The sequence below is a fragment of the Desmodus rotundus genome, chromosome 4, assembly GCF_022682495.2.
Source record: "Desmodus rotundus isolate HL8 chromosome 4, HLdesRot8A.1, whole genome shotgun sequence".
In the NCBI taxonomy this organism is placed as follows: Eukaryota; Metazoa; Chordata; class Mammalia; order Chiroptera; family Phyllostomidae; genus Desmodus; species Desmodus rotundus.
In genome coordinates this window covers 105017688-105036811 of record NC_071390.1, presented here as the reverse complement: position 1 = coordinate 105036811, position 19124 = coordinate 105017688, and the positions used below count along the sequence as shown (strand labels likewise).

Below are 19124 nucleotides of genomic sequence, written 5' to 3'. Positions count from 1 at the left end.
AAACATTACTGCGTAAGTCCCAGTAAGCTCCTGGTGCCTGCATGCCACAGCAGAAGCTCTGCACACCTCAGTTCCATCTAAACCTCGTGAGAAATCAGTGGAAGAAGCGACATCTCACCTGAACTTTTAGGTATAGTCAAACAAGTAAGCAGTGTCCTAGGTACCAACTGTGTTGACAAGCATTTACCTTCCAGACTATCACAGGAAGACTATCACAGTCTACATTCTGCTAATAACAGGAAGACTATCACAGTCTACATTCTGCTCTAATCCCCTGAGGACATGGTCTGTAATCAGGGGTGTCCAACCTGCAGCCCACAGGCCACATACAGCTCAGGATGTCTATGAACGCAGCCCAACACAAAACTGTAAATTTACTTAAAAACGCTGAGATCGTTTTGTGATTGCATGTCACAATGTATTTAACGCGTGGCCCAAGACAACTCTTCTTCCAGTGTGGCGCAGACATGCCAAAATGTTGGACATCCCTGGTCTATACAGTATAGTATTTTCTATGGGATCCCATCCCAGTATTAGAGTTTTTTCAAACAAAATTCTTAATAAATATTGTAATATTTCTAAAATAATGTTTTAATACTTAACTGCTATCAGTATAATTTTCCAAGTGATCTTTCAAATTTATATATAGCACAAACTTTCTGATATCTAATGAGCTGCAAATAAAAAGATACATATAACATTTACTAAATTCCTTCTCAGATTAACTTCTTGTCGCCCTAACATTAATGGTGACATCAAAACTAAGATGTCACCATTAACGTCACTTGATAAAAGAATTGAAGGTAAAATGATCTCTAATGACATAAGCATTTGGCAGTATGTTTTGAAGTAATCACAGAATGCTCAAGTAAATTTTACAAGCTACTTGAAAATACATGTGAAGTCACTTGTTTGAATCTGGCAAGCTGAATCTGGCAGAATTGGTTAATGCATCCTCTCTCAATTCCCATCTAAAATATCAATAAAACATATGGGGAAAAAAAAACAAAAAACAAAAAACTTAGCCCTGGCTGGTGTCACTCAGTGGATTGAGCTTCAGCCTGCAAATCAAAAGGTTGCTGGTTCAATTCCCAGTCAGGGCACATGCCTGGGTTGCAGGCCAGGTCCGTGGCTGGGGGCGTGCAAGAGGTAACCTATCGATGTACCACATTTCCCTTCCTAGCTTTCTCACTCACTTCCCCTCTGAAGTAAATAAATAAAACCTTTAAAAAAAATGAAAAAAATAAAAACTTAAGAGTAACAATGAAAAATAAAGTAAATCATCACAATTAATATTTAATACACTGTCTGCCCCGCCTTGTGGCCTTCGCATAGTCTCTTCCCTTTCCATGCCATGCTCTTCCCAAACCCCACAATCAGCTAGCCCCGCCCATTAAGTGTCACTTGTTGGAGGCTTTTCTGATTCCCAAGGCCAAATCTCCTCTACATGTATTAATTTCAACTCACCTACACCCATAACATTTAAGATCCTTATATTCAGCCACTGAAATGTTACATTTAAATAGTAAACACCTTATTATAAAATGTAGTTGTAATGACAAAACTAAGATGTCACCATTAACGTCACTTGATAAAATAAAAACAATCACGAAACAACATGCAGTGAAATGAGAACTTTTCCACTAGAAGGCAAGCGGGCTGAGTGAGCACTCCCAAAAGACCTCCTCCTGACCTTTCCTAACAGCTCTCCTACTGCCATTTGACTTCACAGACCCCGAATTGAGGAGCTGAACTTCTACTATCACTTGCTAAAACTCAGAACAGAAAAGCTACTGATTCAGTAAAGCACATAAAGGGATTTGCATTTTACCACAGCAGGGTGAACCTGGACACAGGACCCATCAGTGATCCATGCGCACAGATTCAGGAGCCCTCTGCAACTACAGACCTCTCATCCCTGCGCTAAGCACTGCTTTCTAAACCACTTTCAACTCATGAATCTAAGAGTTTAACTTACTGTAGTTCCTTTACACTAATCTTCACTATTGATACTGCTCCCCAACAACTCAAAGAACATGACTGTAACCTCATGCAGAGAGTGGTCAACTCAAACCCACTGGTAATCAACCACCTGTACTCTCAGACCCCTCTACTGACACCCACCATGCCAACCGCTTGTGCCCCACACCATCGCTACCATCCTCCCGTTGCTGAACCAGGCAAGCACCTCACACCAGCCATCCAGGACACTGTACTCATGAACAGGTAGGCATCTTCCAAGGAACACTGGAGACACCACGATGAGGGCTGAAGAGCAGTGCTAGGCTGTGCAGCTCAGAAAACTCTTAAAGGCTTTCACAAAGGGTTACTCTGAGATGCAATTACCCCACTTGTGCTACATCACAATGGAGGACAGGCACTCAGAAAGCCAAGAGAAGAATGCATATACCTCATATGGGAGTTCATGCTAGGAGGTGCTAGCAAAGGTTGTAGAATTTTCACTGCTAGAAATATAAGTAAACTTAAAAATTAAAAAAACATATGCCCTGGCCAATGTGGCTCAGTTGGCTGAAGCATTGTCTCGTAACCAAAGGGTCATGGTTCAATTCCCAGTCAGGGCACTTGTCTAGGCTGCGACTTTGGTCCAGGTGCGAATGATCCCCAGTCTGGGAGTGTTTGGGAGGCAACCAATCGATGCTTGTCTCACATATCAATGTTTCTTAGTATTGTCTCAGACAACCAAAACATGCACTGTATAATAAAAACTACACTGTAGAATAGCACAAAGAAAAAGTGAGCTAAACTGTCCACCCTCTTTTTTATTATTATTATGTACTATAAAAACATTAACTTGGGAATTGAATCCTGTCACTGTGCAGGCTGCTATATTTGACAGTAATTTTATATTTGGGGGTGACAGAGTTGGGTTTGTTTTGTTTTTTTTGTTAACCCACACTTTTCTCTACGTCCGAGGCCTTGTATGTTTGGTTATTTCCGGAACATTACAAACATGCTCAGCACTAACTTACTTGTGCTTCCAACATTTCTCTTGGTATACCCGTCCTCTCCTGCTCCGAGCTGTTAGTTCTTCGTATAGAAAGGCTATGAGATTTGCGTTTCTGTTTTGCTTGACGCGCAGCTGAACAGCTCCCGCTTTCTGTGGGCATTACTTCCACAAGGTGATATCCTGGTCACTCCTGCAATAAGCTAGACAAAAGCAGGAAAAACAAGTATACTTTATTTCTGATTATAGCAAGCTAAAATGAAGAAAAAGGAGTGGACAAGGCAATGGCTACTTTTAATTCCAAACTTCCTTACTATGGTTAACATTTACTATGTAATTTAGAACACAATAAACAAACATTTTAAAATAGAGACCGTGGCCTTTGTTAAAGAGGTAATTTTTTAATCCAATTTCATTAAGATGTTTTAAAAATCAAATAGCAATGAAAAGCTTAAAATACAGAACTCTTCCTTGACCAACTTTCCCCAGGCTCAGCCTACTCCCCAGGGGAACCGATGCTAACTGCATATCCTAGACCACAGATTATAGGGCAGCAACTGCCAACTGGCGTGCCACAAGAATTTTTAAAACATGCAGTACCTGACCTTATTAGTCAGGGGCACTGACCTCTTTTCCCTTAGATTGTGAAATAAAAAGATGACAACAGCCAACACAACAGTAGCCATCCAGTGTGAATAAATCAAAAATATACATATTTTTGTCAGATCAGTAGAATATATTTTGGTGTGCCACAGAATTTTAGGAATTAGTTTGTGTGTGCCATGCGATGAAAAAGGTTGAAAATCGCTGTCCTAGAGAAATACAATGCAAGCCACACATGTAACTGCAAATTTTCTATTACCCACATTTTAAAAAGTAAAAACAGGTGAAATTACTTAACCCAGTATGTCTAAAATACATCATTTTCATCAATATAAAAAATACTATGGGATATTTCAGTTTGTATGATTTAAACTTCAATGTGTATTTCATACTCACAGCACGCCTCAGCTGGAGCCGGCCAAATTCCGAGTACTCCAATATGGCAGGGATGCCGTGAGACAGCACAGATTTTCACTTATCCATTTTGGATATTATCTACTCATTTCCTGCTACTTTGAATTCTTCCTCCCAATATAACTGTATCACTCTTAGTTAATATAATTTTAAGTAACATACACATGACATTTCCTTCAACTGCAGATTCCTATTTTGGGCATTTTTTTGCTCTTAGTGATCCTTCCTTCTTCCAATACATTTATGGTAGTTGATGTAGTTTTAAGTAATACACTTATGTATATTCCTCCTTCAACTACTAACACTATCTTCTGATCCTCACCATTCCCCACCTCTCTTTGTAAGAACAACTGCAAGTATCCCACTTTATCTTGAGCACTCCCCCACAGCTCACCCACCTCCCAACTTCTGTTCTATCACCTGTGCTCTAAATGAGAGCACAGAGTAAGTGTCCTTTGGGATTTTGAGTTTAATACCCTTCAGGTCCACCCAACTTACTGCACACACCAATAATTACTTTCTTCTGAGTCTGGGTAGTATTCCACAATATGGATGTACTACAATTTTAACCATTCACCCGCTGCAAAAAAAAATTTGGTTCATTCCAAATTTTTACTACTACAAGCAAAGCACTATGAACAGTAGTAACACACAGGTCTTATGTGAACCACGGTTTCCACTTGTTTTGGATGAATGCCCAAGCATGAAATTGTTGAGGTACGGGAAAATGTATGTTTCATTTTAAAGAAAACATTACTGAGATGTAACTCAAACACCATATAAGTCACTCCCACAGCCAACTTTAAGCAACCACTAAATTACTTTCTCTACATTTAAAATTTCCTTTACTGGCCATTTCATATAAATGGAGTCATACAATTTAGAGCCTGGTCTACTGTGACTGGTTTTTACTTAGCATTTTTCAAGGCTCATCCATGTCACACACTGTACTGGCAATTTCTTCCTTTTTATTGCCAAATATACCACATTTTACTTGTTCATCAGTTGGACACTTGGTTGTTTCCATTTTTAGGTTATTATGAATAATGCCACTGTGAACATTATTAGTATGCAAGTTTTAGTGTGCATTTGCTTTCATCTCTTTTATGTACACACCTAGGAATGGAACTGCTGGGTCATAAGGTTAACTGTGTTTAACCATGTTTTTGTTTTTTCTTTTTTTTTTTTTTTAGACACCATGAAATCATTTTCCAAAGTAAAAGATACGCCCATTGGCAATGTGTGTGTATGAGAGATTCTGTCTTTCATATCCTACCAGCCTTTGGTTATCTATTTTTAATTTTAGTTGTTCTGATAGGTGTGTAGTATCCTGTCATGGTCCTAATTTGCATTTCCCTGGTAGCTAGTGATATAGAAAATCTTTTTGTGTGCTTACCTGCTGTCCGTACAGCCCCTCTAGTAAAATGCCTCTGCATGTCTTTTGCCCATTTTTCTAATACAACTGTTTGAATTTTTTACTGTTAATATTTGAGAATTATTTATATATTCTTCATATGAGTTATTTGTCAAATAAGGAGTTGCAAATAGTTTCTCCCAGTCTGTAACTTGTCTTTCCCTCCTACCATGGTTTTTCACAAAGCAAAACAATTTGATGAAAACCAACTGATCAATTATTCTTTTTTTTTAAGATTTTATTTATTTATTTTTAAACAGAGGGAAAGAGAGGGAAACGTCAATGTGTGGTTGCCTCTTGCACACCCCCAAATGGGGACCTGGCCTCCAACCCAGCCATGTGCATGGACTGGGAATCGAACCAACCACCCTTTGGTTCGCAGGCCAGTGCTCAATCCACTGAGCCACACCAGCCAGGGCTGATCAATTATGCTATGAATCATATTTTGAGTCATGTCTAAGAACTTTTCACCAACCTTAAATTCCCAAAATTTACTGTTTTCTTCAAATTTTATTTAAAACTGTACTTAAATTTATGAGCTATTTTGGTTGATTTTTATAAGGTGTGAAGTTTAAATCAAGATTTTTGGGGTTTTGTTTTGTTTAGGGTTATTTTTTTTCTAACATTATCCAATTATTTCAGCACTATTAATTTGAGGACTACCTATCGTATACCAAACTAAGAAAGTTTTGGCATCTTGGTCAAAATCAACTGGCTATATGTTTGTGGTATTACTTCTTGGTTGTCAATTCTGTTCCACTGACCTATGTATCTATCCCTCTGCCAATACCACAGTCTTGATTACTGTGCTGTCTTGAAATGAGTTAGTGATTCCTGAGTTGTCTAAATTATTTTAGTTCTTTTGCCTTTCCACCACATAAATTGAAAACAATCTTTTCCGTATCTACAAAAACCATGATGGGGATTTTAAGAGGAATTGTGTAATCTATTCATCAGCTTGGAGGGAACTGGCATCTTTATGATGTTGAACCTTCTAATCTATGAACACAGTTTATCTCTGTTTATTTAGATTACCTTTGATGTCTTTCCTATTTTGTAGTTTTCTACATAAAAGTCCTCCATATGTCTTCTCAAATTTACACTAAAGTTTATATTTTTGGGCAATTTTAATATATTTTTATTTCCATTTCCAGTATATAAAAATACAATTGGCCCTGACTTTGACGGCTCAGTGGGTTAGGTGTTGTCCTGCAAACCGAAAGGTTATTGGTTCAATTCCCAGTCAGGGCACATACCTGGGTTGCAGGCCAGGTCCTGGCTGGGGGTATGGGAGAGGCAACCTATCTATATTTCTCTCACACATCTATGTGTCTCCCCTTTCTTTCTCCCTCCTCTTGCCTCTCTCTGAAAAGAAACAAAATAAAATTTAAAAAATCTAATCTTTCACCATTAAGTATGATGTTAGATAGCTGTATATTTTGTAAATATTTTTAATCAAATTGAGAAAGTTCCCTTCTATAGTTCACATTCTGAGCATTTCAGGAATGAGTGTTGAGTTTTGTCATGTTTTTTTAATATGATTGTGTGGCTTTTCCTTGTTAGTCTGCTAACAATTACACAGATACCACGTAATATAACATGACATGCATTTTCAGTTTATCCCCTTGACCACAGCACACGATTCATTGTTTGTTCTCTCATTTTATTTTTCCTACCTTCTTGTGGGTCACCTGAACATTTTTTAAAATTTCATTTTGATTTATCTATACTATAGTTCAAATATATCTTGTTATAAATTTTTCTAGTAATTGTTCTAGGCATGACATTTTCACAATGTATCACAGTCTACTGATTATCCACATTTTATCAGTTCATGGTAAAATGTAGAAACCTTACTTCCTCTTGTCCCTCTGTCCCAACCCCCATTTCTAACATAATCATCTTAAATATTTGCTCACATCAGACAGTTAAGTTTCAACCTTCAAACATAATGTAAAGAAGGAACATCTATTGAATTCACCAATATGTTTGCTCTTTCCATTGTTAGTTCTTCCTTCCTGGTATTCCCACACTCCTTATGTCACTTTTCTGTTTAGAGAATTTCCTCTACCTATTTTTTTTAGGTAGGCCTGCTAGGGACAAATCACGTGAAGAAAGTTTTCCCTTGATATATTATTCTGAGTTGACAATTCTTGCCCTTCAGCCGTTGAAAAATGTGCCACTTCCTTCTGCCATCCACAGTTTCTGACGAGAAATCCACTGTAATGGAAATTTTTTCTACTATAGGTAAATTGGCATTTCTCTCTTGCTCCTTTTTTTGTCTTTAGTTTTCATAAGTTTGACTGTGATGTGTTTTAGCATGGATTTCTGTGAGGTTATCCTCTCCAGGTTTCACTAAGTTTCTTGAAACTGTACATTTATGGTTTACCAAATTTAAGAAATATTCATCTAGTACCTCCTCAAATATATTTGGAGGCCCACTGTCTTCCTCCTCTCTTTCTGGGATTCTGGCGACAAAAATGATAGGTCTTCCTATTAAAGTCCCCCAGGTCTCTGAGGTCCTGTTTTTTTGTTGTGTTGGGTTTTTTTTTCAGTCTATTATCTCTCTGTTGTTCAGATTGGGTAATTTCCATTGTTTGTCTTTAAGTTCACTGATTCTTTCCTGTGCTCTCTGCATTCTGTTATTAAGCCATCCACTGGTTTACTATATTGTATTTTTCATTTCTGAAATTTCCATTTGTTTCCTCTTTATATCCCATATTTTATTCCTGAGATTATCTGTTTTTCATTTGTTTCAAGTGTTAGTAATTATTCATTACAATATTTTTATGATGGCTGCTATAAAATCTTTGTCAAATAATTCTAATATCTGTCAGGCAAAGATGGACACTACTTTGTTTCTGCCAGGTAGATATGGAAGGTGGGTGGCAGTTGGGGCTCCCCACTCAGCCTCCATTGACCCTGGGTAAGAGCAGCCATTTCCTTGGCCTCTGCTCACACCACCCTAGTTGGACCAGGGTGGGGGGGGGGGGGCGGGGGGGCACGGGGAAGGGGGGGCGTGTTCCTCAGTTACTGCACCCTATATGGGAGTATGGTGAAATTCCAGACTATACTAGGTTCCCTCTGATGCCACCCCAGCAGGAAGAGGGATGGGTATGCTTTGTTATAGGAGACCATTCTGTGTGGCATGGACCCAGATCCCACTCGGAAAAGCCAGTGGGGAGCGAGGTCCGGCACATAGGACCCACGCCCACGGATAGGTTCTCCCGTGGGGAAACAGGCCTGCATTGTACCTAGGCCACTATGAGACTTGCTTTTTGCTAAAACTCCCTCACCCTGAATTGAGGCAGCAAATGTTTACTTAATATCTTTAAAGTAACTTCCTAAAATCTATGCTAAACCGTCCAAGGACTAATGTAATTGGTTCAACCACTTTTCCCTTTACATTTGCAAATATCCTTCCTTTTTGATGTAATTAGCAACATCCTCTCCTTTGTTTTCTGTAAAAGGTAACCACCCAAAGCAAACTTGTGCATAGTAAATAAGGACCATGCTCAATGTGATGTGCCCAGGAAAGCAATAAAAGCCTGTAAAGGCAAGGGTCGTTGAGCTCTCCCCTTGAGAGAGTGGCCATGCTGTCCCTTTTCCTCCACAGGACTTGGCAGTCCGTGTGAATTTGTCTAGTCTCAGCCACAACACTGTGGACACTGCGGGCTGGTGCCTGCATCACTTTGTCATCACCCTGAAGAGATGAGACTTCTAGCCCCTCACATGGCCTTCTCCGATCACCCAGCAGAGTGTCACTTCAATACATCTGTTGAAGGTAAAGTCCAGTTTCCCCATCTGGCCTTTGACAACAAGGGTGAGGGTTGGGGCTGGAATGTTTTCTAAAAGTGTTTTGTCTGGTGGACTCTCCCTTTCCTGGTCTTTTGTCTAGAAAGCAGGTTTCTTCTTGGGGCTTCTTGTCTGAGCCTTTTGGTGTTGCTGGGTTGCTGGGCTTCTCCAGTCTCAGTCTGGCATACACGAGACAAAAAGAAAAGCCAGGCAACTCAGCTGTGTCATTTCTCCGGTCCCAACATATGCAGTCAGTCTACTCTCTTCCCTCCACCTTTCAGTCTTAAATTCGTTTTATATGTAATGTCCAGTGTTTTTAGCTGTACTTATGGAGCAGAATAGGAGAAGTACATCTGCTCCATCTTTCTGTAAGAAAAAGCCAGATCACCTTTTGTGTCTCACATTGTATGAGTAGGCCTTTTAAAACGGCAACAAGGTCTCACTTTACAACACAGAAAGGCATTCAAATTGGTCAATTCTGCATGTGTATGTTTTAAAATTTTGAAATTCATTAATTTATTAAAATTATTTTCTGTAGCTTTATGTAGACAAAATGTAACTAAAATCTAAAAAAAAGAAACTTAAAAATAGGAATAAAGATACTTGTAATTTTTTATCTCAAATTCTTGTTTTTTTATATCTTCTATTTCTCTCATTTTTTGGTATTCTATTTGTCAAAGCAAATCACAAGGCCAAACCAGATTCAAGTAGAGATAAACAGACTTAATCTCTGGATAGGAGAATGAGAAAGACTTTGTAGCAATCTTTAATCCACCATACCTTAATTTCACTTGTGAATTTGGGCTCTACACTTAGTAACATTCTGCTTCCCTAAGAAATATCAGTGAATAGAAGCATGTAGTTTTGTCACTTCAAATATTTAGTGAAATATATGGATATAAATAATTCAATTAAGTTACACACCTCTCTTAGAATGAAATCCATAGGAGAACACAATGGTTGAGAACACAATGGTTATGAACACGAGTTTTGCCCTGGCTGGTGAGGCTCAGTGGACTGAGTGCTGGCCTGTGAACCAAAAGGTCGCTGGTTCAATTCCCAGTCAGGGCACATACCTGGGTTACGAGCCAGGTCCCTAGCTGGGGGCATGCCAGAGGCAACTGATCAATGTATCTCTAGCACATCCATGTTTCACTCCCTCTCTCTCTCTCCCTTCCCCTCTCTCTAAAAATAGAGAAGAACATGAGTTTTATGGTCACACATACTTTAATTCCCAACTCTATCTAAAGACTGGCTCTCTTTTATCATAAAGCCTAAGCTTAAACGTTACCTCCTCAAAAAGCGTTCCCTTGACCACTGATAGTCCTAGCACCTCACGACCCTCACCACGTTTGCACTTAGATCTTATTTGTGGTTTTCTCATTTCATGAATGCCTCCTCCCCTACATCATCAACACCACGAGGGCTGGGACGTCGCTATTTGTGTTCACTATTGTATTTGTAGGGCCTACCATGTTCTCTGACATAAATACATTCTCCAAAGAGTGGATGAATGTATAAGTGAATAAACGAAAAAAACACATCTACCAATGACTAGCTGTCTAACTTTGAAAAAGTAACTTGACCACCTTCCTAAGACTTAGTTTTGTCATCTTTAAAACAGGGATAATAACAGCACTTAATTTCATTAAAGTCATTCGTCGAATAGTTGTGGATAATGTACTGTGCAGATGAGCTAGGTGCTAGAAATACAGTAGTGAACAAAACAAACTTGATTCCTACCTTCAGGTTGCTTAGAATTAGGTTTTAAACCAGACATTAAACACAGTATCTAATAACTTATAGAAATTATAAATTATGATGAATTTAAATAAATTATGAATACTATAAGAGATATACAAATATTACAAGACCAAATATTAGCTAGTTAAAAAGGTCGCTGTAAGAAACTGTCATTTAAATTGAGACTTAAGACTTGCAGCCCAGATGGTGGCATGGGTAGATACACTTTGCCTCCTCACATAACAAAAAGGACAACAACAAATTTAAAAACAAAAAGTAACCAGAACTACCAGATAATTGAAATGTATGAGTCTGACAGCCAAGGAGTTAAAGTAGAAACATTCATCCAGACTAATACAAGGGCGGAGACAGGCAGCTGGGGTAGACAGGACCGCAGCAAGGTGGCAGCTGGCGGACTGGGGTGGGCAAGGCGGTGGCTGGCAGACCTGGCAGTCCCACCTTTACCTGCAGATAAGCCAGGAGGAACAACTGGAGAGCGAGATAGACCACGCAACCCAGGGTTCCAGCATGTGGAAATAATCCTCAAAACCTGACTTAAAAACCTGTGGGGGTTGTGGTGGCAAGAGAAACCCCCAGCCTCACAGGAGAGTTCGTTGGAGATACCCTCAGGGTTCTAGAATGTACACAAACCTACCCACCCAGAAATCATCACCACAAAGGCCCAATTTGCTTATGGGTAGAGGGGGAAGTAACTGAAAGCCAGCCGAAAGCCCAGCAAGCAGCACTGTTCCTACACCTCTCCCACACATAGCGCCACAACGCAGCAACTGGGTTGCCCCGCCACGGCAAACACCTAAGGCTCTGCCCCTTACTACATAGCAGGTGCACAGAAACAAAAAAATATATATGGCCCAAATGAAAGAACATATCAAAGTTCCAAAAACAGAAGTGGAGATAGCCAATTTATCAGATGCATAGTTCAAAACACTGGTAATCAGGATGCTCAAAGAAACAGTTGAGTATGGTCACAAAATAGAGGAAGAAGTGAAGTCTATGCAAAGTGAAATAAAGGAAAATGTAAAGGGAACCAACAGTGACAGGAAGGGAACTGGGACTCAAATCAACGACTGGAACCAGAAGGAAGAAATACACATTTAACCAGAAAACAATGAAGAAACAAGAATTCAAAAAAAAAATGAGGAGAGGTTTAAGAACCTGCAGGACAACTTTAAACCTTCCAACATCCAAATCATAGGGATGCCAGAAGGAGAAAAGGAAGAGCAAGAAATTGAAAACCTATTGAAAAAACAATGGAGAATTTCCCTAATCTGGCAAAGGAAATAGACTTCCAGGAAATCCATGAAGCTCAGAGAGTCCCAAAGAAGTTGGAACCAAAGAAGCACACACCAAGCACATCATAATTACACTACCCAAAATTAAAGATAAGGAGAGACTCTTAAAAGCAGCAAGAAGAAAGGAGAGAGTTACCTACAAAAGAGGTCCCATAAGACTATCAACTGATTTCTCAAAAGAAAACTTACAGGCAAGCAGGGGTTGGAAAGAAGTATTCCAAGTCATGAAAGGCAAGGACCTACATCCAAGATTCCTCTATCCAGCAAAGCTAGTGTTTAGAATGGAAGGGCAGATAAAGTGCTTCCCAGATAAGGTCAAGTTAAAGGAGTTCATCATCACCAAGACCTTATTATATGAAATGTTAAAGAGACTTATCTAAGAAAAAGAAGATGATCAAAATTATAAACAGTAAAATGACAACAAACACAACTATCAACAACTGAACCTAAAACAAAAACAAACTAAGCAAACAACTACAACATGGACAGAATCACAAAAACGGTGATTACATGGAGAGTCATCAGCAGGGAGGGGGCAGGGGGAGAATGGGGGGAAAAGGTACAGGGAATAAGCATAAATGGTAGGTACAAAATAGATGGGGAGGTTAAGAATAGTATGAGAAATGGAGAAATCAAAGAACTTATATGTACGACCCATGGACATGAACTAAGGCAGGGGAATGCTGGTGGGAGTGGGGTGCAGGGCAGAGGGGAATAAAGGGGAGAAAAAAAATGGGGCAACTGTAATAGCAAAATCAATAAAACATATTTTAAAAAATAAATAAATAAACTGAGACTTAAGAATTACCAAGAGTTAACCATGTGAGAAATGGAGAGGGACAGAAACAGTGTGTGCAAATGCCCTAAGCTGGGAATAAGACTGTTTTATTAGATACTAAAAACAGGTAATGTGGCTACAACTCAGTAAGTAAACAATGGAGAAAATGATGCAAGATAAGCCAGACAGAAAGGCTTCGATTCTGTTCTTTTACATTTAGATTTTATCCTAAATTAAAAAGACAGCCACTTAAACATTTTAAGCCATAAGAGACACTAGATTTGCATTAAAAACCCATCAGGCTGCTGTGTGAAAATGCACAGAAATAATAGGTGACTAGAAATGGGGAGGCTAGTCAGGAAGTCACTACTAAAGTAGTCTAGGCAATAAATGATGGTAGTTAAGTTAAAGGGCAGATGATCAGATACGGGGACTAGAGGAGCAGGTGGGGAAGAAAAGAGGTTAGCAAGGAGAGCTCTCATTTCTGAGGAAAGAGGTAGGTGAAATGGGAGGCCAGGGCCCCTAAGATGAGGCAGCAGATTTGGAGAAGAAATCAAGAACTAAGTACTGAACGTATTATGTTTGCAATGCCACTGACTACCTAAAACAACAAGGTGGCTGGAGGTATACAGGTCTAGAGATGAAAAGCGGACTGGACTTTATCAATCTGTCAGAGGTCTACATTTAAAGTAGAAGGGCATTTTGACCCCATCATGCCTCTAGATCCAATGCTTTCCCATGTTACTTTCTTTGCAAGAAGAAAAGTTTATAATGTGTATTACTGGTGAAATAGGCAATATAAAAGCAAACTAATGGTCCCTTAAATGACTTACGGAGACATTTCTGATTGAAACATGACAGCACAAACCTTTTGATGTAATTTAGATCTAAAAATTTGAGCTACATAAATTAGAAATGGTTGGCCTTGGCCAGGTGGCTCAGTTGGCTGGAGTATCATCCCATGCACCAAAGGGTTGAGGGTTCGATTCCTGGTCAGGGCGCATGCCTACATTGCAAGTTCAATCCCCGATCAGGAGGCAAAGGATCAATGTTTCTCTCTCCCTTCCTTGTTGTCTGAAATCAGTGAGCATATCCTCGGGTGAGGAGTTAAAAAAGAGGGGTCGGGCAGAGGAAGAGGAGAGAAGGGAAATCAGAGATGGTTGAAATAAAGACATAAAAGAAAAATCACAACGGCAGAATCTGTAATTGGTTAATTTTATACAGAAAACAAAGACTGTACTGATATTAAATTCAACAAATTTAAAAATAACAAACCTATAGTCGTATTCATATGACTCCCATTGAGCAGCAATTCAGCAGTTACCTTCCAGTTTATAAGGTATGTTTTGTAAAGGAATGATATCAAAACACTGTGAAAGCTGTCCTGATAGGGCTTCAGAGAAAAAAGGAGACTTTTACCTTTAGACATTTAAATCAAGCAAATAAAACAGTAAAAGTTTCTCTTTCCTCTTTCAGTTAACTTCAGCAGAAGCATTCTGTTAAGAATAAACTGAAAAGTTAATGCACTCCCAAGAGTGTAGCAGTTGGTTATACAAAGACTGCAATACCAACCTTCCTTTCACATCACAGGGGATTTTCTCTCTTAATATCACACCTCTGGTTTTTCCAGCCTCTATATCTTCAGTAGGAAACTAGCGGTCTTCTTCACAATTAATTTTAAAATCCTCACCTTCTACCTTTCACTGAGTTCTTAACACGTCACTCATCTCCATGAACCACATGGTATTCTGTTTGCCAATTCGTTTGTCACTTCACAAAACAGCCCATATACTGGTTGTCTTTCCCCATGGATCAATTTCCAACCGAATATACATTTCAATCTATTACAAATTATAAATTTGTAAGAGGTTTTGGTTCTCCAAAACCTGACATCAAATGGAGATTTTTTTCATAGCGATTTTATCTTTTTGTAACTTTCTAAATTCTGTGCAGTCATTTCTCAGAGGTGGGTTCATGTGCCTATGCTGTACACTGTGTATTAACACTAAAATATTATATGGCAAATTCAGGTTCTGCCTCTTCCTCTAATTTCTTCAGCTATATAGTTCACCATTCTTCCAAAATTAGATCTGTAAGTTCCTCTAGTTCTAACCACTTTTAAGTTTTTTCTTCTTTTTTTCTGTTGTTAACCTGTTACAATTTTCTTCCTGAAACTGTTTAAAAATTTTACTCGTCTCTTCATTCACATCCTCCACAACTTCCCAGCAGGCATCACTAGTCCCAGCATCACTTCTTCCCTTTCACAGCAGACCCTCCAATGGAGAGTAAGTCCTTGGCCCAGTAGCTAGTTTCTATTACCTTAACCTCAGACCATGGTCAGTGTTAGTTCAAATTTTATTTGAACATCAGATAATGACTTTAGAGTTTTTTCAGGTTGATATGAGAAGAGGGGCAAGAAAGTTGCAAGTGTTTGTAAAAGGACTATTAAAATGATGTAGTATGGACTCTAGGCTAGACCAGGAGGAGGCACAGACAGAAAGAAGTAATAGAGATACTAATGAGTATGCAGGTGACCTGAGGTGGGAGAACTTCGAGAAAAGGTTGCTGTGAGACTCAAATGGATCAGCAAAAACAGAATCACTAATGCTCACAACACCCCTGTAGGTAATTTCCAAATATTTAACAGGCTAAACGCTTTAAAAAACTGGTCACTGAACTATAAAGAGAAAGAACTCTAAAAATCAGCTACTTTAACTATTATGCACTATTTCATCTAAATACAAACTAACACCGAAGCCTGAAATTCCAAAAGATAATTATTTTCCTTCAGAATATTCATACTAACCCAATATTATAGGACAGATCACCACATTAAACAGGTTTATGTGAATAAAATGTCCTAGTGACTTTTCTTAAAACATTAACTTTCAATAAAGGATAGTCCCCTGCAAATATTCAACGTCCTTATCTTATCATTCACATAAATGTATTTAACATACACTCTCCTTCTGCCTAATACATCTGTCCTTAGTATATGCTGCCACAAGCATATTGCCACCTACAGACAAAACACTACTCATAACTTCATATCCAGTGGGATTTTTAAACTTTTTAGCAAGAGAAAAACACTCGCTTAAGTAGTTAATTTCATTAATATTAATCATACGCAGAAAAATGTTTAAACAATGTAATTTTCATGTGACATTTAAAAATATAAAATCTGACTGAATTTCCACAAAAAATTCAATGAAATTTTTCATAACATTTCATTGTGAAAGCCATTAGGTAAATTCCTGGCAGGCTGAAACACCAAACTCAACAGCTGAGTAGTATCAGCAGAGAGGCAATCTCAAAAATCTGTCAGCAGTCTCACCTGCTTTAAATGTTTTGTTAGTGATCGGATGAAGGCATAGGACTCACCCTCATCAAATCTGTCAATGACAGTGAACTAAGGGTCATCACTAAAAAGCAAATAACCACCAAGAATTTTTAAAGATCTTAATAGCAGTTTTTTAAAAAATGAGCTGGACCCGGCAGGTGGGGGTGTTGCTGTTTGTTGGGAGTGTTGTGGTCGTCGTGTTGCCCCCACCCCATACACAAAAAGGTTTTGGGTTCAATTCCCGATCAGAGCACCATATTTTGCCATGTAAAATGAGCACTTTCTTGCCCACATTTTTGAGGGAAATAAGGACACGTGTTATACATGGGTATAATGATTACATAGAATGAGTATAACAGTACAAAAACGAGTGTGCATTATGCACAGGAGCACATTACACATGGCAAAATACGGTTCATCCCTGGTGGGGATGCAAATGGGAGGCAATCAATGTTTCTCTCTTTCTCTCTCAATTAATAAACATATGTTTAAATATTTTATTTATTAGTTTTTAGACAGAGGGGAAGGGAGGGAAAATGAGAGGGAGGGAAATATCAATGTGTGGTTGCCTCTTGCGCGCCCCCAACTGGGGACCTGGCCTGCAACCCCAGTCAAGTGCCCTGACAGAGAATCAAACCGGCGACCCTTTGGTTCGCAGATTGGCACTCAATCCATTTCAGCCACACCAGCCAGGGATAAACGTATTTTTTAATGAGCCCAAAATCTAGGATGAAATTTAATAAACGTAAAATACTGTCCTTAAACAAACCAAGACAATATTCAGAGAGCTCTTAGTATCACCTAGGGGCAGGGGGGGAGGACTTAAGGGTGCAAGGTAGGTGCAAAGTTAAGTGAACAGTCTGACAATGCTATACAGAAAGGGAAGGAAGCATACTAAACAAAAATGTCCTGTGTCGAGGAATTTGCAAGAATGTGGATCATATTGTAACATAACCTTCTCAATAACAAAACAAGGCTAAGAATGGAGACTGAGGAAGTTCCTTACCTAAGGCTGCACCGTTAGCCAGGGTCCACTAACCTCCTGTCTCCTTGGGCAGTACTAGCAGAAACAGGATTGACGGTCACCGCATTATTCCACCTCCCTCAGACACTTCACAAGTGATTGACTGACCACCCTTTGACCTGGAGGTGCCTCAGACTGCAAAGGGAGTTTGCAGAAGGTGCCCACGACCCGGCGAGGAGGCCAGACCTGGGGTACGCGACTACCAGGAGAATGTTTATTCGCTGGACGGTAATCCCGGGATCAAACGTGTGAACCAGCACACTGGACTTAAAGGGCGGCCGATTAAACCTAAATTATCGACACGTCCCCTGACCCGGCCGAGGAGCCCTATAGAGGACCCCTCTCCCCAGGCCATTCCGCACCTGCCCACGCCACGCGTGCAGTGAGGGGCGCGGTCACCCCGGCAATGGAAACTGACGCCCGCGGCACCAGGACTCCAGGCATCGCTGCGAGGCTCAAAGCACCCTCCCGGGACCTCAGCCACAGCGGGGCAGAACAGCCAGCCAGGATGCATGGAATCGGAGAACGCACGGGCAAGGATGGGGGCAGTGAAGCCCATGGGACGGCTCCGGAAGGCGGGGGAGGAACGGACTTCCACAGCGTACCCCAACCCGGGGGATCCGCGGACGCCTTCACCAGGGTAGCCCGTCCCGGAAGGAAGATGGCCGCCCGGGCACTCACCAATCACGCCGCCGCCTAGCCAGCCGCCTACAGCCTGCCGGGCCGTGCCCTGCCACCCGTCACTTCCCAACCACACGGAGCCGGGACCAACGCGGAGACGCAGGACACTGACTCAGCCCGGATCCGTCTCGCAAACCCGGCAGCCTGACTAGCCGCACTTCCGGCGCCGTCGGAAGTCCCGGCCTCGCCTCGCTCCGGGGGGGGGGGGGGGGGAGCCAGAAGCCCCGCCCATGACGCCGGAAATCCCGACGCCTTTGCCCTACTTCCGGGACACAGGAAGTCCCGCCCTGCCCCCTGAAGTTCCGCCAGGCTTCATCCGCCTGCAGGCCGCCGGAAGTCTCGTTCCAGCTCCGCCGCTCAACGGAACTACCGTCTCGGCCTCTGGCTGCCACCGGAAGTCCTATTCCGCCGCCCGGCCGACGGTGCCGGGCTCTCGAGGGGAGCCGGGAGTCGTTCGCGACGTCGACTGAGTGGCGATGGCGCTCTTTGTTCTCAATAATCTCTGGTCCCTAGTTCCCCCGTCGGCGCCCTCTGGGAAGACCCTGGGGTGTGGGGCCTCAGGTACTCACCGTGGTCGTGCCCCTCGGCGCTCTGGCACCGCACGCCCCCGTGCATCCTCCCGCAGGCCCCTAGGCTCGGGGGCCGGTTCAGCCGTTAGGGCCGGCTGGGTCGCGGACGGGTGTTGTGAATGAGACTGGTTGCTGCTCGGAGCCCGGCCGAGGTACTATTAATATTTCAGCTTATCTGCAGAAGGTGACTCAGCCAGCGTCCTTTCTGAAGTATCCGTTCACCATTGGCTCACAAGAGAAACGAAATCAGCTGCTCACTGCGAAAAGCTTTTTCGGCTTTGAGCCAAGCTGGAAAATCTGCATAGTAAATGAGTCCAGATCCCACTGCGCGTGGAAAGCTCACTGCAGTGACTCAAGAGCATGAAAGCATTTCTTTCTTATCGGGGTCACCTTTCTTGTTCTTTCCTTCAAAAACTAAAGCTCCGCATTAGAATTCAAGAAACACTAATACTGTTAGACAAGAAACAAATTTAACGTATTTGGTG

General features: G+C 41.0%; 1 protein-coding gene across 5 annotated transcripts in view; it reads right to left on the bottom strand.

Annotated features, from left to right (window-relative positions):
- WDR37 (WD repeat domain 37) overlaps nt 1-18842 on the bottom strand; it is a 60245-nt gene extending 41403 nt beyond the window's left edge. For 2 of the 5 annotated variants that reach the window (XM_024580732.3, XM_024580736.3), the window contains exons 1-2: nt 18071-18246; nt 2991-3168 (exon numbers count right to left, since the gene is read on the bottom strand). In XM_024580732.3, coding sequence (XP_024436500.1) covers nt 2991-3128 — 138 coding nt within the window. In that variant the 5' untranslated portion in view covers nt 3129-3168; nt 18071-18246. Of the gene's footprint in view, nt 1-2990; nt 3169-17371; nt 17706-17751; nt 18037-18070; nt 18247-18639 lie in introns of those variants that run through there. The other 3 variants (XM_024580733.4, XM_045186821.3, XM_045186827.2) reach the window with 3 other exon arrangements.
- Nucleotides 18843-19124: the final 282 nt, after the last annotated feature.